Source organism: Haliotis rubra, unplaced genomic scaffold (assembly GCF_003918875.1).
Source record: "Haliotis rubra isolate DU_JTF1 unplaced genomic scaffold, ASM391887v1 Scf555, whole genome shotgun sequence".
In the NCBI taxonomy this organism is placed as follows: Eukaryota; Metazoa; Mollusca; class Gastropoda; order Lepetellida; family Haliotidae; genus Haliotis; species Haliotis rubra.
Window position 1 is genome coordinate 140,742 of NW_025767252.1, and position 23,481 is coordinate 164,222.

Below are 23,481 nucleotides of genomic sequence, written 5' to 3' on the forward strand. Positions count from 1 at the left end.
TGTATGAACAAAGGAATGTGTTGTATGAACAAAGGAATGTGTTGTATGAACAAAGGAAGGTGTTGTATGAACATAGGAAGGTGTTGTATGAACATAGGAAGGTGTTGTATGAACATAGGAATGTGTTGTATGAACATAGGAATGTGTTGTATGAACATAGGAATGTGTTGTATGAACAAAGGAATGTGTTGTATATGAACATAGGGAATGTGTTGTATGAACATAGGAATGTGTTGTATGAACATAGGAAGTGTTGTATGAACATAGGAATGTGTTGTATGAACATAGGAAAGGTGATGTATGAACATAGGAAGGAATGTTTGTATGAACATAGGAATGTGTGTGTATGAACATAGGAAGGTGTTGTATGAACATAGGAAGGTGTTGTATGAACATAGGAATGTGTTGTATGAACATAGGAATGTGTTGTATGAACATAGGAAGGTGTTGTAAACATAGGTGTTGTATGAACATAGGAAGGTGTTGTATGAACATAGGAATGTGTTGTATGAACATAGGGAAGGATGAACATAGGAATGTGTGTATGAACATAGGAATGTGTGTATGAACATAGGAATATGAACATAGGAATGTGTTGTATGAACATAGGAATGTGTTGTATGAACATAGGAATGGTGATGTATGAACATAGGAATGTGTTGTATGAACATAGGTAAACAAAGGAATGTGTTGTATGAACATAGGAATGTGTTGTATGAACATAGGAAGGTGTTGTATGAACATAGGAAGGTGTTGTATGAACATAGGAATGTGTTGTATGAACATAGGAAGGTGCTGTATGAACATAGGAATGTGTTGTATGAACATAGGAATGTGTTGTATGAACATAGGAATGCGATGTATGAATATAGGAAGGTGTTGTATGAACATAGGAATGTGTTGTATGAACATAGGAATGTGTCGTATGAACATAGGAATGTGTTGTATGAACAAAGGAATGTGTTGTATGAACATAGGTAGGTGATGTATGAACATAGGAATGTGTTGTATGAACAAAAGAATGTGTTGTATGAACATAGGAAGGTGATGTATGAATATAGGAATGTGATGTATGAACAAAGGAATGTGTTGTATGAACAAAGGAAGGCGTTGTATGAACAAGGAATGTGATGTATGAACAAAGGAATGTGTTGTATGAACAAAGGAAGGTGTTGTATGAACAAGGAATGTGTTGTATGAACATAGGAATGTGTTGTATGAACAAAGGAAGGTGTTGTATGAACAAGGAATGTGTTGTATGAACATAGGAAGGTGCTGTATGAACATAGGAAGGTGTTGTATGAACATAGGAATGTGTTGTATGAACATAGGAATGTGTTGTATGAACAAAGGAATGTGTTGTATGAACATAGGTAGGTGATGTATGAACATAGGAATGTGTTGTATGAACATAGGAAGGTGTTGTATGAACATAGGAAGGTGTATGAACATAGGAAGGTACTGTATGAACATAGGAATGTGTTGTATGAACATAGGAATGCGATGTATGAATATAGGAATGTGTTGTATGAACATAGGAAAGTGTTGTATGAACATAGGAATGTGTTGTATGAACATAGGAATGTGTTGTATGAACATAGGAATGTTTTGTAAGAACAAAGGAATGTGATGTATGAACATAGGAATGTGTTGTATGAATATAGGAATGTGTTGTATGAACATAGGAAGGTGTTGTATGAACATAGGAAGGTGTTGTATGAACACAGGAATGTGTTGTATGAACAAAGGAAGGTGTTGTATGAACATATTCTATTTAGTATTTACCCAGTCTCGACCTGTCACTATATTGTTAAGCTGTTCTTGCGATGGTGCATCCACCTTCACCAGTTTGTAGCTGAAGAAGAAAACAATATTGCATCTCAATGTACATCTCACATCACTAACATCTTAATGTGTGAGGATAGGGCGCGACCGGGTTCCCGTCTACGGTTAGGACCAGAGGCGTAAAGCTGGCCTTGCTAATCAACAAAGAAACCAGTCTGGATAGGAAGACACGCAATCAACAAAGGCTGTCCACACCCCACCCACCCCAACCCCACCCCCATCGACGCCCGCAGGCACGTGGTTGGATCACATGACTTCCTGCAGCAGGATCCTGACAACATACTCAGTTATGACAACTCCAGGTTAACATGTAATGACGGTCTCGCAATTGCTTCTTGAGTTTTATCATTAATAATCTGAACACTCAACGTGTGTCTTTTTTATAAAATTTCCCATAGGGCACGGAAAATGTTCCCAATAGTAGTTAATGAGCAGGGTAATTCTTACTTCACGCTGATTGGCGTATTAGTGACAGTTTTCCGTTGCTCGGAAGTTAAAACCAATACCTCACATGGAACAGATAATCCGTAATTGACCCCATTGGCTATTCTCTAATTTGTTTACAGCCGCTCTGTGACACACGACATCAATTATGACGTCACAGATGAAGTCCAAAAGAAGGTGAAGCTCTGTCGTGTTTTACCATCTCCCATCTAACCCGGGGCTTATATCCAACTAGGGATTACTTTTACAACGTGTTACGTAGTATCATGTAAACATGTACTTTTCTATTTGACCCGAGGTCAATATCTATGGGTAAATATACCCGAGTCAATAGTCAAAACTCGTCGGTCAAACGTCATACTCATTCAAATGGGCCATAAACAATGTTTTCGCTTGAACATGCTTCCTATTTCTCCTCAACTTGCTGTGAGTATAAAAGTCTGAACACAAATAACTCATACAGTGAAACCGGATTAATGCGAACAATAATTGTAATAAAACCTCATTTATACGAATAAGACATACAATGGAACCTCATTAAAGCGAAACGTTATCCTTTCCGACGCTCTAGTTATGAACGTCAGCACCTATACAATTGCCACGACTCCGTCACAGTGATTCTAGTGTACAGAGGACTTGGCCGGAGAGCGGAAGGTCAGTGGTTCCGTACCCGGAGATGTCATGCACAGGGACGTTAGAGGGTGGTATTAATTGTTACCGTGCCTTTCATTAATAGAATATAACAGTGGGTGGATATATGTCTGAGAGTGGTGGACATGTAAAACGTCAGCTAGTAGTCAAGGGCTTGTGAGGACACACACGTTGACGAGTTTTCACGTGCAATAACCTTGCCACATTTCACCTCGCTGGTAATCTGGAATACGTTTATTAGGAACTATTCGACAGAAACGGCACCGTTCGATTCAACGATAATCATTCCATGAATATCTAAATGTTTAAAATTAATAACCTAGGTGTTAAGATGAACCACATTCCACCTTCTCAGATAACACCCGATATTGTTATCACAAATGGCAGACATGCAATTAAATATACGCATGGAAAAAGTAGCGCAACACCTGTGATTTGTAACCCCTGTATAGCCATTTATATTCATAACATAATTATGCTTGTATGATATTGTTTTACCCTTCGTGCGCACCAAACATTGATTTCAGATATCTATGTGCTATAATCAAAGGAGAACATCATTACATGGAAGCCATCATTAAAAATAATATCGATTTTAAGGAAACAATTCTTCAGTTCGATAACTTGGAAAAAAATGGCATCTAACGGGATCGGATGGTCAGGCTCGCTGACTTGGTTGACACATGTCATCGGTTCCCAATTCTGTAGACCGATGCTCATGATGTTGAACACTTGATTGTCTGGTCCAGACTCGGTTATTTTATACAGACCGCCGCCATGAAGCTGGAATATTGCTGAGAGCGGCGTTAATCAACCAACCAACCAATGACAAGGGGCACGTCGTAGTATGGGTAATGCTGGCATGTCATGATCATTGACGGCTATCGCGAGAGATGTTGGTTGTCATCAGGAAAACATCAGCACACTAATGACGTCAAGGACCGTCAGCGTTCAGGCCGACGCAAGACTTCTCCGTGTTAAAAGTGTGTCTTCCACGTCGTCGTTTTCCCAACAGAATGTTTCGAAATCACATTGGCCGGGTATAGAGCAAGACGACCTGACAGACGTTGAACCCCAGACAACAAAGCAGTACGACAAGATCCTTTGATAGGCTTTTTAGAAGTTGTAAAGATCTATAGAACTTGGTTTCTCCACTACGACAAGATCCTTTGATAGACTTTGTAGAAGTTGTACAGATCTATAGAACTTGGTTTCTCCAGTACGACAAGTTTGGTGTCAAGCTATTGATGCTAAGGAAAATATGGGATGATGCAATACTTTCTTCCATGTGTATACTTGAACGTTTGAATCTGTTTCATTACCTTTCTGTACTTTACAGATAAGTAGATTAGAAATGTAAAACTTGGAGATTATCAGGTGGAATGATTGTTTTGTACGCGGTGAATACCATGGACCCTGTTAACTGAATTCTCCTACTATTTGACAAAACACCGTTTTACATCAGATATTCTATACTGCACATACAGTAAGTCATGTGATATAAACAATTGCATGCTATTTCGGCAAATCTACTATCCACAAAGATTTTTATAATGGGCCTGAGGACCTACGACATTTCTGCAACAAAGACGTTCTAAATGAGTTTTTTTTATATACACTGGATCTCTTTGAAATGCAAATCATGTGATCAAAGGTCTGATGGACAATTATACACAAACCCACTCAACGCCTCTCCTTGCTACACATTTTCTCTACACGTATCGACATTTACCAGTGGCCCTTAACACTGTAATTACTTTTTGAAGGATACCTGGTATATTTGTCAGCCAGCTTCTGATGGAGCTGAATGTGCTTAGAATGAAGGGATTTGTTTTAATACGCGCTAGATGACAGAGCCGTCATAATTCGCAGTGCACACAGAGTTATGTGCCTTGGGTGTGCCAGGATCCGTCGTTCCCAGATTCGGTCTAATGAAAATTGAACTGCCGACATTTGGTCGTTACAACAATTTGCTGTACATAGTAGCGTTCCCTGGCCGTGTTAGACATCTATGAGTATGTTTCCAGGTTTGGAGACCCGCACCACCTTGGGGTTTTCCCCCAACTTAAAGGCACTATTTCACACCACACTTCTCTAAAAATAAATGATGCATTTCCCTGATACAGCCCTCAGGATAGCTACCATGTAATAATTTCTAAAAATATACTCATTTACATTACAATATTAAATGAAAACGTTCGAATGAATTAATGTAACGTTGCATTAAATAGACTCTCGCGCCCTCTACCGTCCGATCCCAATAGAGTTATGTCCCTTGTGACTGAAACCAGTTCGACAAACACCAACAACATCGCGTGCGACAGTTTTCGATGTACGGACCAATTGTTTGCAATCCATATTATATGGATACACACAGTTTAAGGCCTTGAATTGTCAAAGATGAATGTGGACTCCTGAGCTGTTGAATCTACATCAGACCTACCCACACGTGGCTTTGTGTGCGTTATGCATGTTTAGTCCTAACCGTGTTTAGATCTATGATAAAGTATGATTACTTAACATAATATATATTAAATGTGCTTGATGCCACCAGTCTGGGTGGGTTAATGTTTATTGTCCAGTATCATCTATTAGAATTGTAGCACAATATATACCAATATACGTGTAAAGATTATGAAATCGGTGACATATTGAATTCAATTGTTTACTCAGTAAGACATAATTACAGATATTAAAAGTTCTTTAAACACTTAAACATATTTCCATGTAAGGACTGAATGTTTTGTTGAAAATGGTAGAAATAATGAAAGCAATGATAAAAATAATACTGGCAGAAATTTCATGAACTGAAAACAAACAACTTAATCTCCTTTACGCTTGTCTATTTTCTGAAAAATAAAGACGTTGAATCCAGAAGTCAATTATGTCCCCGTTGATATGTTAGTTAGTAGCACGCCACTCAGGGACGCTACTTACACACAGACTGCGTTACTCACCTGCGGTAGCCCTCCTCCAGTCCCCACACCGTCTGCCCGAAGGTCAGGACCAGCAGAACACACACACCTGACAGTATAGTCATGACAAGCCGCGGTCTGAAACAACCAGGATATACCCGTGAGTCTCCCGTTCAGTCTGGTCACCCGAAGTCTCCCATGATTCTCTGGGGGTGCCCCGTGGTTCTCTCGGGATTCAGTCACCCTGAGCCCCTTATTTCCCCGGGGGGTCGGGTCTCCACGAGGTAAAGGGAAGACATACCCGCAGGGAATGTCCGTATCTCCAAACGTCCACACATCCAGTGTAAAACAGCTCGTTCATAAAGGATCATAATTGCATTAATGTACAACAGCGGTACATATGATTCTCCGGGATTAAGAATACGTCAGTTACGATTCAGTGTACGTAAGCCAACAAACATTGTTTAATTCTGTGTTTTGTCACACACAGCCTACACACAGTCTATAAGTAATTGTGTGTTGGTACACATAGCCTACATACATTGTATAATCTCCAGTGTTTTGTCACACAAATCCTACACACATTGTATAAGTCCTTGTGTGTTGTTACACAAAGTATCTGTTCTATATATGAAATGACAGCATTAAATTAAAACGACCTTCAACAATCCTTTAAGGTGTGTTGCGCAAAGGCAATCATTTTTTACTACACTCGTTATTTATTTTCTGGAAATCGTTTCTTTCCAGAGACAATATTTCAAATCTATATTGGTACACGCATAGTTGAAAAGAATTACATCAACACTGACATTTAAGGAACCAGTAAAACGCCATCAGCTGACTCGTGAGTCAGCGACACCTCCCCCAGTTACCGTACCAGCGAGCGTCTCTGTAGGTGAACATTATGCATTATGTTCAGGTGTGGGTATCCACTGACCGCTGACTGGTGTCTATCACGTTAACTGGTCAGCAACTAACACTACGGCAATCCATCCTACCAGAACCATCGGGGAAACTGAAGGCCACACGAGATCCGATTACAGACAGTCACACATCACACCTCCTCATAAAACACTTACCTGGATATTTCAGGCGAGATGACGAGAGAAAAAGAAATGTTGTCTGATATTCAGTTCAGTGTGTGAGACATGTGCTGTTACACATGTACAACAAGGAAAACTGATGAGGACTGATCACAGGGTTAAAGTATACTGCGAGTTTAAAGGTGTACATGATACAAAATATCTAATTCCCATCGGGAGTCTTACGTCCATGGACGAATAGGTCCAATTGTGTCAGCCTTATCACAACAGCAGGATAGGTTCCTCGGTGTCTGTTTTTGCATAAACCAGTGTCGGTGTGGGGCAGTATTTTAACAGTATTCCTGTTATATCACGCGTCTGCTTGATGTGGGAGGGAAGCCCGAAGTAACGAAGGCCGTCACAACCAAGACACGGGTGTGGTACCTACAGAACACCGGTCATAATGGCAACACCCTTGATGACGAAGAGCGCTCTCCAAAGAGTGAGTGAATTATTTACAGACCGCCGCCATACAGCTGGAATATTGCTGAGTGCGGCGTTAAACAACAAACCAACCAAATAACGACTGAATCTATACTTGTTACAGAAATGATGGCGGCTTGTCTGTCAATATGTTGTGTAGGGGTGGTGACAACTGGCGGAAGAGCCACCTGAACACAGAGATCCATTCGTCAGTGGTCTGTGATGTGATTGTGAGCGGTGCACAGATTGTACTTCTTACTAAACCATGACCGCACATGTTGTTCGTCCCACGTTGTTCGAAGGACAATACGTCAAGTGTCATCATTTTGTCGATATACGTGTTGATGATTGAATAATGCATCCCATGACTTGATGGATGACGTCATCGCGAGTACAAATATAATACAGTTTATGCAACAGTTGGTTTTAAGGTTGATATGATGGCGTCACACGCTATGAAACATAAAACAATGGGGACTAAATCATGCAATACACTCATCTGTCCTCCTCTAAATGAGTTCTATGGAAACAAGTGCTGTACATTTTACACCAGCGGACGCCGATAATACATGCTCATGTCGAGCTGTTAAAGAAGTCATGATTGTCAACTGGATGAAAGCCACTACGGTCTTCTCGCTGAGGTAAATGTCCAATACGTTAAGCTGGGAACATAGGTATAGTTTTTAAAGGCAATTGTGTTCAGATCACTTCAGATATTTAATGATCACTTTCAGTTGATGTGAATTATAATGATGATGATAAAGATCACTTGGTTTTGCCGACAGATAAGTCTTCCAAATACATAAACAACACGCTACTTATTAATGGATCAAGATGAATGTTAAATAATATTGTTACACCTAGACAGGTTACATGAGTAAAATACCTAGATTCAATGCATTGGGAATAATTGACAGCGTGGGTTTTCAGCCAAACATAATATGCCTGTAGGGTTGTGCTGAGATTTACATTGTCGTGAACTGTGAGTGAGTGAGTGAGATCGGTTTATTGTTTACCAGCACGATATTGTTGGAATAGCGGCGTAAAACCATATTCACTCACTCGCGCCCTGTCAGCTGATCGTTGGAGTGAAGGCCGAAGCGACACCTGTGTCTGACAGTTTGGTAATGCAACGAGTAGAAATATGGTGGTGTCAGACCACGACGCGCAGGGCTGAAGTGGGATTCGAACCCACCCGTACGTCTCCGTCATGGTTCAGCGGTATGGTGTTAAGCCATGCCCGTCACTTAACGCCACAGTGTGATAATACTTCCCGATTATATTGATTATATAGCCCCAACCCCACCGTGGGGCTTTGTTAAGGGCCATGTTGAGGTCTATGTTAAGGCCATTTTCAGGGCCATGTTCAGGTCCATGTTCAGGGCCGTGTTGAGGGCCATGTTAAGAAGCTGCGATCGCTTTGTGGAATCCACTCTATTTATTACTCCAAGATAAATTAATCATTTGCCGTACAACCAGTCATTAATTTCTCACATCAGACGCGTTGTCGAAACAATTTGATAAATGAAGTTTGTCTCTTCTCTGTTTTATTTTACCCCCGTATTAGAATATTAACCACGTATTTTATACACTTGTCAACCAGCCTTAATGCCATCTTGTAACTCAAAGAAACGATTTGTAACAGTAACATATTAATCACATAGTAACAGGAAAGAACATTTCAAATGCATCAGTTATATGAATCAGACATAAATATAAATCAACACAGATTGACAAGAAAAACGAACGTACCTATAAAACAGCCGAATTCAACTGAAGTTCCATCACCGAACGGAGAATACAAATTGGGACTTAACAGCTAAGTAGAAAGCTTTAACATACCAACAAACTAAATGATTTTACCTGTAGCTGTTAAGCGACGTGGCAGATTAAACGACACTTCCAAAGCCGCCTGATTCAGTGGAAATGCTCGCGATCAGCCGCACAGGTTGTTATATTTCAAAGGATGCTCGCTCTTTTGTAGAAGGCATTGAAGTTGTAGGCCACGAGCACATCGTAGTTTAAACACGCCGTTAACAGGTGCTACTTTCCCAACAACTATGTACATCATTTGTTTGATTTCAGTATGGGATAGCTTTGTGTAAGTACAAGATTTGTCACGATAGCAGATCAGTTTGAGGGACGTGGGTAACGAGGGTTGCTGACAATAGATACATTAGGTAAAGTGGAGGATGAATCGGTCCGCCGGATTCAGTGTATCTACAGGTTAATATCCCGTTTGTGAAAAACTCGACACAAGCGTACAAATCTGGGACAAGGAAAGGTGACGCACTCATTACGACTGTTCCGGATATTTATGAATACACTTAAGTACTCGTCGGGGTGGTTCGAGTGGGTAAACAGACTTAAAGACATGAATTTGCAGGATGAAAAGGATTAGAAGCAGTTGATGTGAAGCTGAAGAATAAGGATGTACAGATATGGGCGTTGTTGCTAGTAGTAGTAGTAGTAGTAGTAGTAGTAGTAGTAGTAGTAGTAGTAGTAGTAGTAGTAGTAGTAGTAGTAGTAGTAGTAGTAGTAGTAGTAGTGTGGTGGTGGTGGTGGTGGTGGTGGCAGGAGTATATGGTGCTATATGTCTCAGCTGTATCAATGCATATTCACACACACGCACACACGCACACACGCACGCACACATTTTCATACGGCGAGCGCCAGCATCCATGTACAAGGGTGATAGACAGACAAACTGGTAATGTCAACGTAGATGTGGAGGGTAAACAGCAAATCTGGAACGATTACAAACAAACACAGATTATATGTGTTCGGGTACATCCGGGGGCGCTCAGCTTGAGAAAACGTAAGAGATTCCCAGTGGAACAATAATTTTGTAGCCTCAAGCAATATTTTCTCTTCACTTCCTGTGTTCTGAGCCTTTACGTCAGAGCGCCATCCATTCCCTGTTCGTGTAAGGCATCCTGTCTACGTGCGACGAACGCTTGCAAGATTATCCGCTCTCAGCCTTGGGTTCAATCAGGTGTTTGTATGGCTTGTGAACATAAAGTCAAGTCACTTATATATTACATCTTCCTTCACACCACGTCCTATATTTGCACAATGCCGTGACTGACATCATAACCGCATATTTCCATAGCATATGTCTGTACCCGGTGACATAAACGACTGACCCCGTACACACGTTTTAGCTGGAGACTCTTCAATATTGTGAATGTGAAGCTTTCTAAGATATTGTAAGGTTCTGGTCTTAACACGATTACCGTAAGTCAATGTTTAACCATTGGTATTTAAGATACTTCTATGTATATATTGCTGTTTTCGGGACCCTGAACTTTAGAAATGATTTCGTATATGCTGACAAAGCACCTGATTCTCGTTCCAGAGAGCGTACATGTCTTAACTCACATGCTTTAACTCAAGGTACCACAATCACAGAGCGTACCGGTCTTAACTCACATGTTTTTACACATTGTACCACAATCACAGAGCGTACCGGTCTTAACTCACATGCTTTAACACAATGTACCACAATCACAGAGCGTACCGGTCTTATAACACATGCTTTAACACAATGTACCACAATCACAGAGCGTACCGGTCTTAACCTCACATGCTTTAACACAATGTACCACAATCACAGAGCGTACCGGTCTTAACTCACATGCTTTAACACAATGTACCACAATCACAGAGCGTACCGGTCTTATAACTCACATGTTTTAACACTATGCACCACAATCACAGCCCCAACTGTTTCAGGAAAGCCAATTATTGGATAAAGCAAGATGAAATGTCACGTGATGTGTTGACGTGTGGAGGTTTTTAGATTAGTATAGCGATGTCTACGACGTTGAGATGACATTATTTTTCACCTGCGACCAGAGCCTTGCCCCCTGAGACGAAGTTTGTCGAGTGGTGACACTGCTTCCAGGCAGCAACACTATCTGTAACCACCTAGGAACCAGGAACCTAGAAACTACACAGTCAATGTGGAGCTGTGTACAAAGACGTAAGTGTACGACACAAGACCTGATCCAGGTATATAGAGCTTCAACACCCCAATTAGTCATTATGACCATCGGATACACATTTACTTCTCAATCTGGGGTCCAGCCATCCTGGAGCTCTGAGGTAAACTTTCCGCACTCAGCCCGTGTCTCGAGTTCAAAGGATAATTCTCCATAGATAAACCGGAACACAGTACTAAGCCAGTTTGGTTCGCCCGAGATTACCTAAATATGCAGCCAGTCGCGTTTCAGTCATAGTAAATCTGTGTTGGGGCTAATAGTACTGACACTGCTAAAACACGCTGACCTGGGTCGCGGAATTCTAAACATAGTCTCTGAAAACCAGATTACCTTGTCTATACAGGTGAGAACATGCCTCGTGAGGGAATACATCACAGACTACCACGCCCATCTCTCGCCTGGGCTGAAGAGGAGGGAAGGCGGAGAGTTGTATAAAAGTAGACAATTTGGAACTGTCTAGACAAGTGTCCTAGACAAGGGTCGTCACAACACTATGGTGTTTTGATATATCAACACTGTTTCTCAACTATCGACTTAATTATATAAAATATACTTCTGTCTACACAGAGAAGGTATATGCACACCATGGCTGGGCGGGTTAGGGGTCTGACTTTGTGTGCTGGCGATTAGGTGCCTGACTCTGAGGGTGTGGGTTCGAGTCCCTCATGGGACTCAACCCTACAAAAGTACAAGAATCTGTAATCCCAAATATAACATATGTTACATGTACACCAAGCAAGCGATGGTATTACCAACAGAGTATATTTAGTTTGCAACTTCGGCCAATGTTTCTTGATGGGGCCCCAAGTTGCGAGATAGACCGAGTCTGTTGTGTCGCCAATTTCCGCAATATTCCAGCACTATACCACGGTGGACGCGACAAAACAGCTCCGCAAGTCGTCACCACCAGAAGAATAGAACACAGACCTTCTGCTTAACAAGCGAACGGTTTACCCTCAAGGCATGTTGAATAAATCACAAATACTAACATAGTTGCAAGCAACGATGAGGGCTCCTCGGCTTCAGTTCTATCTAGCCTATTGTGTCTGTCACATATTTGATGAACCATAAACTGAAAACAAACATAACTGCCAACGGTACAATTTAGCGACTTGACCCGTCCAGGCAAAATTGTTGGGAATTCGATTGTGCATCTGTACAAGAGATTTTGAAGTGTTGGAACAATTAGTTCTTGAGATATTTGCTGTCAAACTATGAAATTGTGGAATTAATTTTGAATTATGCCCCCTTTGCTATTGGACCTAGAGCCTAGATATTTTTAAGGGGAATATCTACACCTCGGTGGGCATATGTGTGATGTTTTGTAAGCGATTCGGAGCTTTGGTTTAGGAGATATGTTTAGTACAAAAATCGGCGGAATAATAAATAATAATAATAATAATCCGAACGATTACAATAGGTCTCCTGCCTAGAGGCAAGTAGCCCTAAATATAACAGAGTATGCATACTTCCACGTCAGACTAAGGCGATCATTGCAATCACTGCAGAGATCTTTTGAATACAATGACCTCGTATCCAACAGTTTAAAAAAACACATATTAAGTTCAAGATGCGTAAGATATGCGTTTCTGAATCGTTATTGTGTCACCCGATCCGTGTTCATTAAGCGTCAGTAACTTTAATGACATTTTATGATTGTTCGTTGTGCCCTAACCCACGCATCTAACATGAACAGGTTGAGGCGGATCTAAGACACATGACTCTGTGGTCAATACGTGTTGTGTGGTATACCCCAAATGGACATGACCTTTTCACAGAAGCGTGGTCATATTCGTTTACATGTGCCGAAAAAACCCACAGAAAAACATGGACGAAACGGGAAGCAAATTCTTCAAACTATATAGGAATGACGGGTAATAGAGGCATTGATCAGTTTGATTATGTGTCGTACTGAGCGACATCGCGGCTCACTCTGCAAGACGGCTGTGATCAGCATGGTTCTTCCTGCTGTCTATCTCAGCGAACCATGTGTGATCATGTGTGATCATCGTGAGTGATTGTATCACCATGCTTCGTACCTGCTGAGGTAGCACGGGCGGTTCGATCGCCTAAGGCTGCTTGATGTACCCAGTCATGTCATGTGAATGTAGGTTCGAATCTCACATTCGCTCTGTTCCTTTTGGTTTTCCGGCACCGTCCTGTCCTTTCACCAAAGTGGAATCCTGCTACATATCTGATTCTGTATCACACAGCTGACTCACACACCTGGCGTGCATCTAGGCAAGACCATATGTGATCATGTGTGATCATGTTTGTTGATTAACGTCGCCCTCAGCTCTATAATCGAGTCTGGGGCCCGTTTAAAGCGATCGTGTTGCGCTACGACCGTCGTAAGTCTATGTTAAAGTATGGGAGTTACGATCACCTTAGCGCTACGACCGTCATAAGTCTATGTTAAAGTATGGGAGTTACGATCACCTTAGCGCTACGACCGTCGTAAGTCTATGTTAAAGTATGGGAGGTACGATCGTTTTGCGCTACGACCGTCGTAAGTCAATTTCAAAGTATGGGAGGTACGATCGTTTTGCGCTACGATCGTTTTGTGGAATGGGTCTCTGGACCATGAAGACCCAGCGGTTGACGTCATGAGAATCGACATGCGCAGTTGGGATATAATGACATGCATCACCCGAGTCATCGGACCTGACCACGTGATCCCGTTAGTTATGACCATGTGACTTGTGTCCATATGTGATCACGAGTTACCATGTGACACCATGTGTGACCATGCCGAATTCAGGGGTCAGTGTGGTGAATTCACAAAGAAGCCTGGTTCAGTAACATGTACGTCAACAGTAGATTTTAAGAAATTAATCGTATTTGGATCTGACCGTTCACCTAGATCTCGCTGAAGGAAACCGGGGGACCGGTCCTAATGTCCGCTGGGGTAATCCCATCACGTGTACTTTACGCGGCAATGTCTGGGCGGCTTTGATGAAGTGGGAGTCCGTTGTGTGTGGACGTGATCCAGTTTTGGAGAGGACGTCGTCACAGTGACATAGTTCCCTCATGTCGCATGCACTTGGCCTACTTGATTTTCACGTTTCTACGTTTGTCTGGTGCTCGGCACATGTCTTCTGGCCTTCTTCAACTCACAACATGTGAACCTTCATTTTGAAGGGCGTTTAACATCGTTACGCCCCCTTGAACAAGTTCCCAGAATTTAGTCATCTTTTCGAAAATGACGTCATTATCCCCAGCCCTACGTCAATAACTCGACTGAAAATGTTTCTCGTTAGAGTGTGTCATCTGATTGGACGGCTATTCGGCAGGCTATTTGAATCAGGTTGAAAACGAGGCTGTCATGAGCGGATAAGATCAGGCTATAATATGGCCCTGGATACTGGAGGATGACACTACTCCAACACGAAGGCAAAGCTGTTTGCAGAATTTGATTCCAGGTACATACTAGAACAGTGTCGTGATTCCAGACAACAAGAGATAACTTATGGTTGTATTCGGAACTATAAAAGTGAAAGATCGTGACATAGTCTTGGAGATAATTCTAAATTGAAGACTAAGCGCATAATGCCATAACACCCCCTCACACACACCCTCCCCCCACCAACACCCTCACATTCCTCCTCCCCTCCCCAACACCCTCACCACACCCCCTCTCCAACATCCTCCCACACACACACACCTCCCCCTCCAACATCCTCTCTCCCTCACACACACACACCCCCCACCAACACTCCTCACACTCCCCTCCAACACCCTCACACACACTCCCCCGTCCAACACCCTCACACACACCCCCACCAACACCCTCTACACACACACCTCCCACACTCCAACACCAACACCTCTTTCTCTCTCTCACACACACACACACACCACACACACTCACCCCTCCAACACCTCCTCCCTCTCACACACCCACACACACCCTCCCTCCAACACCCCTCACACACCAACACCCCTCTCACACACCTACCCCTCCATCAAACACACCTCCCCGTCAAACCCCCCACCCTCCAACACCCCTAGCACACACACTCCCCTCCTCCCCGTCCAACACCCTCGTCCCTTCCAATATTCATGATCACTATGAGAACAGAGTATTCTTCCAGTATATGTCATGTCAACGTTGAGGCCGGGATCAATATCAACATTTATTGCTTTCTGAAAATAGGTAGGGGTGACATGTATCATAATATCTGTTAATTCGTAACTGTGACTCCGCCATTGAGCAGACATTTTACAGGCAACAAAACAATTCACGTCTGAAGTACCTGCCTAGCAGTTAAGAAATATGGATGATTTCACTTTGATAGGAAGAATAGTGTTCTCACGCAGATGTTCAGTTAAAATACAAACTTAGAAATCTAGAAAGAAATAGCCACAAATATACTGCTATACAGATCTGAGATTCGAGTGAGCTTGTGATGATACATCTCAGTGAATACCTCACACCAGGAAGCTCGTACAAATTAGCAAATCGTGCAAGCGATGGCAACCCCATGTCGGTCAATATTTGTTCTACTTATAGAAGTATACAAGTTCTGTCCTTGTTGTAAGAGGGTTTGTTGACTCAGCAGTTTTCCGATTCTGTCCATACAGACGCTGTGTACACATACAGTGATTGTACAATCTGCTGCAGATCGGCGAGTGACGTGCGTAACATATGTGACAGTGTATATGTCTTAACATCCGGAGAAAAAACCGTATGTATAAACATTGACATTCAGCAAACATAGAACTAGTACTTTTCTTGTCATACATTATTTTCATTTCTTTATGTTATTGTGGCGCTGTATCAGAACTGGGGTAGTTCTCGTATTCATGGACTCCTGGTTTCCGAAGTTTAATGTGTGAGAAACATTCGTCCAAAACATCTATTTTGACGATATCCTGTGATACACAGAGTAGAGTCAGTCAGTGAATCAGTCAGTGGTTTCTGGAAATGGGAATGGTTTTGTAACTTATATATTGTAACTAGATTTCAGCATCATCATGGCTAGGAAACACTAGGTGATGCAGGTACCAGGCGTCTAGAACTGACGAGCATAGATATAGTGGTTGGGTTTGTTGTTTAACGCCGCACTCAGCAATATTCCAGTTATATGGCGGCTGGATATAGTGATTGACGTTAACAACTGGACCAGTATGGAAGTCCAGTCCACGGTCAAGGGTTGTCCAGTGGTGTTAAAGTGGAGCAGTTCCATGTACCGTATGGCGCGGTAAACTGTTGTAGCTGTCTAAGCAGAGCCGCCAGGGCGTTATCGTTCTCCGTTACAACGTTAACAGTTGTAGCCGTTCGGTAAAGGAAACTACAAGTCTTCTCATCGGGCATTAAGATGCAAGTAGACGTGTATATGGAAACATGATATAGGGAAAAACAGTGGTAAAACATTTTATAATATATAAACGCTTACCTTTTCAAGCATGTATTGCCTCCCATAAGCCCGTGTGTGGTTTTAAATTTCAAGAAGTTTGTTATTGAAAGAAATAGAACGCAGTTTCGGACAAACTGCTTTCAGATTGAAACAATTTTATAAGTTAGCGCTAGTAAATATCATACAGCTGAGACCCGTGTGCACAAGGAAACACATTTCATTGGAACGAGAACGAAGTGTATGTCAGTCGTTATAGACACGAACATCATGCGGTGCACCAGAAAGTCACTACCATCACGTTCTAATGATTAGAACGTGCATGCTGAATAGAAAATAGGAAATCTGAAACTAATTTAAGAGTTAAAACGCCAGAGTGGAGTGGCCCCCCGGAGCTCGCACTGTTGTGTTTTGTCATCGACGAGAAATGATTAAAGAATAAACATCATATTGTGATGCTGATCTATGAATATTCATGATGCACTAGGTATTAAGCTATTCTTTGCGTGTGAATGTGCTTTACAAGTAAGATAACCTCATCTTTATCTGTACTCATTGTTGACTGCCGTCACGTCTAAATATGTTAAAGTCTCACCACGAGCAGTCCAAGTGTGAATACAAAAGTCCTTTATGGTTTTGCTCTTTGCTCTAAACATCCCCAACAAGATCATCACCAGCATAAAAGTTCACTTTAAATTTTCATCATCATCACCATCATCATCATCCATCATCATCATCATCATCATTCACTTTAAATTTTCATCATCATCACCATCATCATCACCATCACCATCACCATCATCATCATCATCATCATCATCATCATCATCATCTTTAAATTTTCATCATCATCACCATCATCATCCATATCATCATCACATCATCACCATCATCATGTTTTAAACATCATCAACAACATCTCAAAATCACCATCATCATCAACAAACATCCTCAAAATCATTATCATCATGACTAAAATCATGACCAACCTTATCATTGCATGATTCCAGTGCCACCACCATGCCCCTTCTAACTATATTTCTGTGTCAACAGTTATTAAGCCATTTATCAACTATATTGACTTATTCCTGATTTGCCACATGCCCCCTTCTAACTATATTTCTGTTCGAATCCATTTATCAACTATATTGACTATTCAATGTGTGTGAAGCCCATTTCTGGTGTCCCCCGCCGTGATATTGCTGGAATATTGCTAAAAGCGGCGTAAAACCAAACTCAGTCAGTTAGTCAGTTAGTATTCCTACTTACAGCTTCCTATCATGCTGTCGGTATTACACCACGCCGCTGTGTCTATCTCACTCCGAAACCATACCATTAACTCAATATGCCCATATTGTACCATGTCCTCAAATGATACGTTTTTATCCTAAATCATAAATGAGGTATCAATATCATATCTTACATCACGCACTCAAAATGATTAAAGTAGTGTTATTTTTTCGCAGTCAATATCACTCAAACACAAAACTGTCTTAAACGTCAAACACGTCTGCGTTACAAAGTCAGACCGTTGTGTTTGCATGACAAACTTATTTACGCAAAAAATATATTTATGAAATGCTAAAATCTGTTCAATACTTAGAAGGTGTAACATTTGACTACTTTCTACACAGTATCATATATTCAAAATCACACAACTTGCTCATGATATGATTCGTTCTCGCTGTTCAGGTATTTAAAATACCTCAACCGAGGGAGTGGATGTGTGGGTGGATGAGTGAGTGAGTGGGGTTCAAAGCCTTTTTGATACTTATTTCATGTATAGATGAACCTGTGAAGATCCGGGTTAGAACTGATCTTCAGCAATCCATGGTTGCCGTAAAGAGCGACTAACGGGATCGGGTGGTCAGGCTTGCTGACTTTGCTGACACATGTCATCGGTTCCCAATTGCGTATATCGATGCTCATTATGTTGATCACTGGATCGTCTGGTCCAGACTCGATTATTTACAGACCGCCGCCATGTAGCTGGAATATCGCTGAGTGCGGCGTTAAACAACAATCAAACCAAATCATTTATAGATGACAGCTTGACAGACAACAGACAGTTGCCACTTTGATGGAACAGGTATGCCGCTGACACACCAAGGTTGAGAACCAGTACGATTCCTTGATTCCAACCAAAGATCAACAGATAAAGGTGATACAAACAGACGTCACTCGGAACAGCAAATTCAAATTCTTCCACCAATGGCTGATCAGGTGGAATAACAGCTTCTTATTTAATTCTACATTAGGCATGGACACAGGTAACACGATACTGACAGCATAAGGCTTGGCATTTAACAGTCGTATTTCTACACTTGTTGTAAATACCAAATAGTGACCATGACCTCATAAAAATGTATGCAAAGTGAATATCAGTACAAAATGATTAATCGTGCGTAAGAAATCATAGCTATAACATCCATTGTCCATGTATCTGAGAGAAAGACGTTATCTAAACTAGTCTAAACAAATTACACGCTCACACACAATGGTGGTAAATATCATGATAACTTTTCTGTTTGTAGGGGTCGGGTGGGTGCAACGTCAATGTGACGTAACTGTGTATTTGTTACTGTTAAATCAGAGACCATTATAGGTCTCTGGTTTAGTACATTCACCAATTGGTAATTATCGTCTTACGTCAAGTTTTGTATGTTGTGAGATGCGGGCTGGGGTCTAACGTAGTTCCCTATTGGTCAACTTGGGACTTCCCTTCGTGATCAACTGATTGCAAGGTATCGCAGGCAAGTTCCATATGGCGACGAAGGACTAACTGTCCAACATTCCGTAGTAGTCACGGATCCAACATCGAACAGCTAAGTCTGTCTTCCAAGGCACATGGAAAGTGATTACAAATATTGCCTGCATCCCTGATCCTCTGGTCACGTAAGTTGACCCAAATTTGCCCCAATCGTACTTTTTGCGGTTCATAAGTGCCGTCGTCATTTCCCATTCGGATCAATTCGGAAATAAGCGTCATCTACTTAATGCTTTGTACAGGAATGGGGAAGTGGCACATAACGATCAAACCGGAAGTTTGGGTACACAATGGACGTTCTGGTATACACTGTAGAGCAAACACACAGAAGCAGTAAATGGAGGTTTTACGTCATGTTACATTGTGTCACGTTACAGTCACATGCACGAGGCTAGCTATGGTCTGGGTTTCAGTCCGTTCTGGGTCCCACGTGACTGAAGCCAAGCATTTCTTGTGCCAATTCCAAGTGGAATAGGTTTTCATTCTGAAACTTAGCGCTTCCGGCTGGCAATAACCAATGTTGTCCAAAGCAGTCACGACTGTCCTTGAGTACAAGATCCTGAGCAAGGCTGAACGTATGACGTACGTATCTGTTCACGTGGCCCTGATCAAGGCTGACCACATGACATACGTATCTGTTGACGTGACCCTGATCAAGGCTTACCGTATGACGTACGTATCTGTTCACGTGACCTTGATCAAGGCTGACCGACCATATGACGTACGTATCTGTTCACGTGGCCCTGATCAAGGCTGACCGACCATATGACGTACGTATCTGTTCACGTACGTTTCACGGACGATGACTGTGTGACAGAACAAAGTTCCGCGTCATCACATGTACCTCTGCACTGTCACAATAGATTACACAGATCACTTGGCATCTGCGAAATAAGAATTATTTGAGAATGGTCACGTACAACCTTTTAAGCAAAGACATCAAAATGAAACACCAAAGTTATATATTTCAACCTTATTTCACATTATCACACGGATTTTTGGATCACAAATCACAGCACTGGTGCCCCTTTTTCAGAATGAATGAGTTTACGTCACAAGTAACAACTGAAAATATCCCTACATCACGCGAGACTCTCTCCTTCCTTCTCCAGCTAGTGTAGCGATACACATTTCTTCCCCACTATCGTTGAGCATATATTGTATGCACAGGAATAACAACATCTCACTTGACAGGAAATAAGAGTCCATATAAAAATAGTCTAACACTCAACTCACACCCTACCGCACCCTAAAACACAAGCACACACTACAGTCGATATATAGATAATTTGATCTGACAACTCAACTCACACCCTAAACACACCCTAACACTCAACTCACACCCTACCGCACCCTAAAACACAAGCACACACTACAGTCGATATATAGATAATCTAACACTCAACTCACACCCTACCGCACCCTAAAACACAAGCACACACTACAGTCGATATATAGATAATCTAACACTCAACTCACACCCTACCGCACCCTAAAACACAAGCACACAACTCGAGTCACCCTACCGCACCCTAAAACACAAGCACACACTACAGTCGATATATAGATAATCTAACACTCAACTCGCACCCTATCACACAATCGCACCCTAAAACACAAGCACACACTACAGTCGATATATAGATAATTTAATCTGACAACTCACACCCTACCGCACCCTAAAACAAATCTCTTTCAGTGATCCGCGAGAAATAATTTCTAAAAGTAGAGTTCCTCCTACAGAGCAAACACATGTTTATGAATATCTCTATCAAAGACTAAAAATTCAACTAATGTTTTAAATACTAGAGTGAACAAAGAGGCTCAGGGATCAGTAATATCTCTGACTTTTTGTGTTCAGTTGGCATACAATCACCACTCTCTACTCAGTACATAAGTCAGAAACTGCCAGTTCCATGGTTGGCTGTGACATAGAACTCCTTTCTTTACGTGAGGGGCGGTGGGATAGCGGTGAAGACCCAGGTTCGACTCCTACATGGGTACAATGCGTGAAGACCATTTCTGGTGTGTCCCGCCGTGATATTGATGGAATATTGCTAAAAACGGCGTAAAACCATACTCACTTTTTACGTGAACGTCAGATCGTACCAGTTCTATGGTTGGCTGTGACACAGAACCCTTTTTTACATGAATGAATACTACGACAAATCTTGACATTGCGAGCTGTAGTATACGCTGCCGTAGCGTCATCGGGGACGTCATCGGGGAAGCGTAACGCGCGGTCAACAATACTGACAAAACATCATCTCAGAGATTTTATAACCGTAATGAAACTGTCAAAAACGGAACGAAGCCAAAATAAATACAGATATGCCACGTGTGATTTATCTACTGATGGGGTGTTAGAAGACGTCTTTCCTCTCTCCGAGCAGGAAGAAGAATGGTCTAATCAAAGGTGATGTAGAACTCGCTAAATATTTCAAAATATTTTATGGCAGACATGTGGAGGATATTTTCAAATTTGACGCATCACATCAATCCCAATGCCATTCCTATTTTGGCGTGTACGGTATGTTCTCGTGGTTTGTGAATGACTGACCTGCCCTTAACTTCTTTGAGTGGCATTTAGAAGTTGGTGTGATGAACAACGGGAGAGAGTTCTGTGGATATACAACTTCTGTATTATTAGTAGGAGTGACATTTCGGTGTACCTGCTAACATTAAATACGTCGCTCATACGGATAAAGAAGTTGTATATCCAAAGAACTCTCTCCGTTGTTAACTTGCCCTTGCAAGTGTGTGTGTTGTATGTGTGTGTGTGTGTGTGTGTGTGTGAGTGTGCGTGTGTTTGTGTGTGTGTGAGATATGGGTGCCACAGATGGGGAAACACTCCTACCGGACTCGTAGTGTGATTATTTGACAGGTACTCATAAACACATGCTCCTGATATAGTCGACCTCTTATAGCAGTTCTGTCATGAATGTTGAAGCAGGTTTCATGATATATGTTTGTTGTGGGAAAACTGAATTTTAACTATAAAATAGGATTTTAAGGTGAGAAATTGGTATGTTAATGATGGTTAGAAAACCCTGTTTTGAAGTGCAAAATAATACCTGGAAGTGAGAGAGGAAACGGTCATAGTGAAACATTGGTTGCTGTTGCAGTACAACAAGGTCATGCTGCTGTACAACAAGGTCATACTGCTGTACAACAAGGTCATGCTGCTGTACAACAAGGTCATGCTGCTGTACAACAAGGTCATGCTGCTGTACGACAAGGTCATGCTGCTGTACGACAAGGTCATGCTGCTGTACGACAATACTACATGTAATCATACAGCAGATTACTGGAGCAACAGCATGGCAACTTATTGTGCAAATTGTCAACACACTATGGATATACATATTGCCAACATGTTGGATATGGTTGGATTGAGTTTGCTAAAGATACTTTGTACAGGGTTGGATTGCATTAATATGGGTTTGGACTAGACTTGATAACGATGGAGTGCGATGGTGTTGGTCAAACTGTTTAAGGTTTGGACGCTAGGGATACTTGTGATATCCTGGAACTGTGGTATCCGTGTCCTGGCGGTAAGTGTGGATAGATCACTCACATCTTACTGTTACAAACGTTATCCACTTTTTCAACCTTTCTTAAATTTATGTCAACAACTAATTTATATCGACGTAATAATCCCACAAACAAAACGAAAAACGGTCGTTATCAAGTATTATGATAAATATTATGAGTGAGTGAGTGAGTATGGTTCTACACTGGAGCGGAGACGAGAGACAGACCTGACGTACACGTGTGCCACTGTAGGAAATGGAACCCGGACACTGATTTGTTTAGCAATTTACTGGTGTACCTTGCTTGGGTAGTATTGGGCTATTGTTCAACCCATGCATTCACTCGGTTAATTACTCCAGTAGCACGTGACACCAGTGCAACTACTATCACCGTAAATTCGAAGTGCAACCACTATCAACGTACATTTATAGTGCAACCTCTATCAACGTACATTTATAG

The 23,481-nt window shown here is 41.7% G+C and overlaps 1 protein-coding gene across 3 annotated transcripts in view; it reads right to left on the reverse strand.

Moving 5' to 3' along the window:
• LOC124253837 (carboxypeptidase B-like) overlaps positions 1-23,481 on the reverse strand; it is a 38,136-nt gene that overhangs the window by 13,889 nt on the left and 766 nt on the right. The window contains exons 1-3 of one of the 3 annotated variants that reach the window (XM_046687685.1): positions 16,764-16,826; positions 5,898-5,993; positions 1,786-1,855 (exon numbers count right to left, since the gene is read on the reverse strand). In XM_046687685.1, coding sequence (XP_046543641.1) covers positions 1,786-1,855; positions 5,898-5,993; positions 16,764-16,789 — 192 coding nt within the window. In that variant the 5' untranslated portion in view covers positions 16,790-16,826. Of the gene's footprint in view, positions 1-1,785; positions 1,856-5,897; positions 5,994-9,223; positions 9,338-16,763; positions 16,827-23,481 lie in introns of those variants that run through there. The other 2 variants (XM_046687686.1, XM_046687687.1) reach the window with 2 other exon arrangements.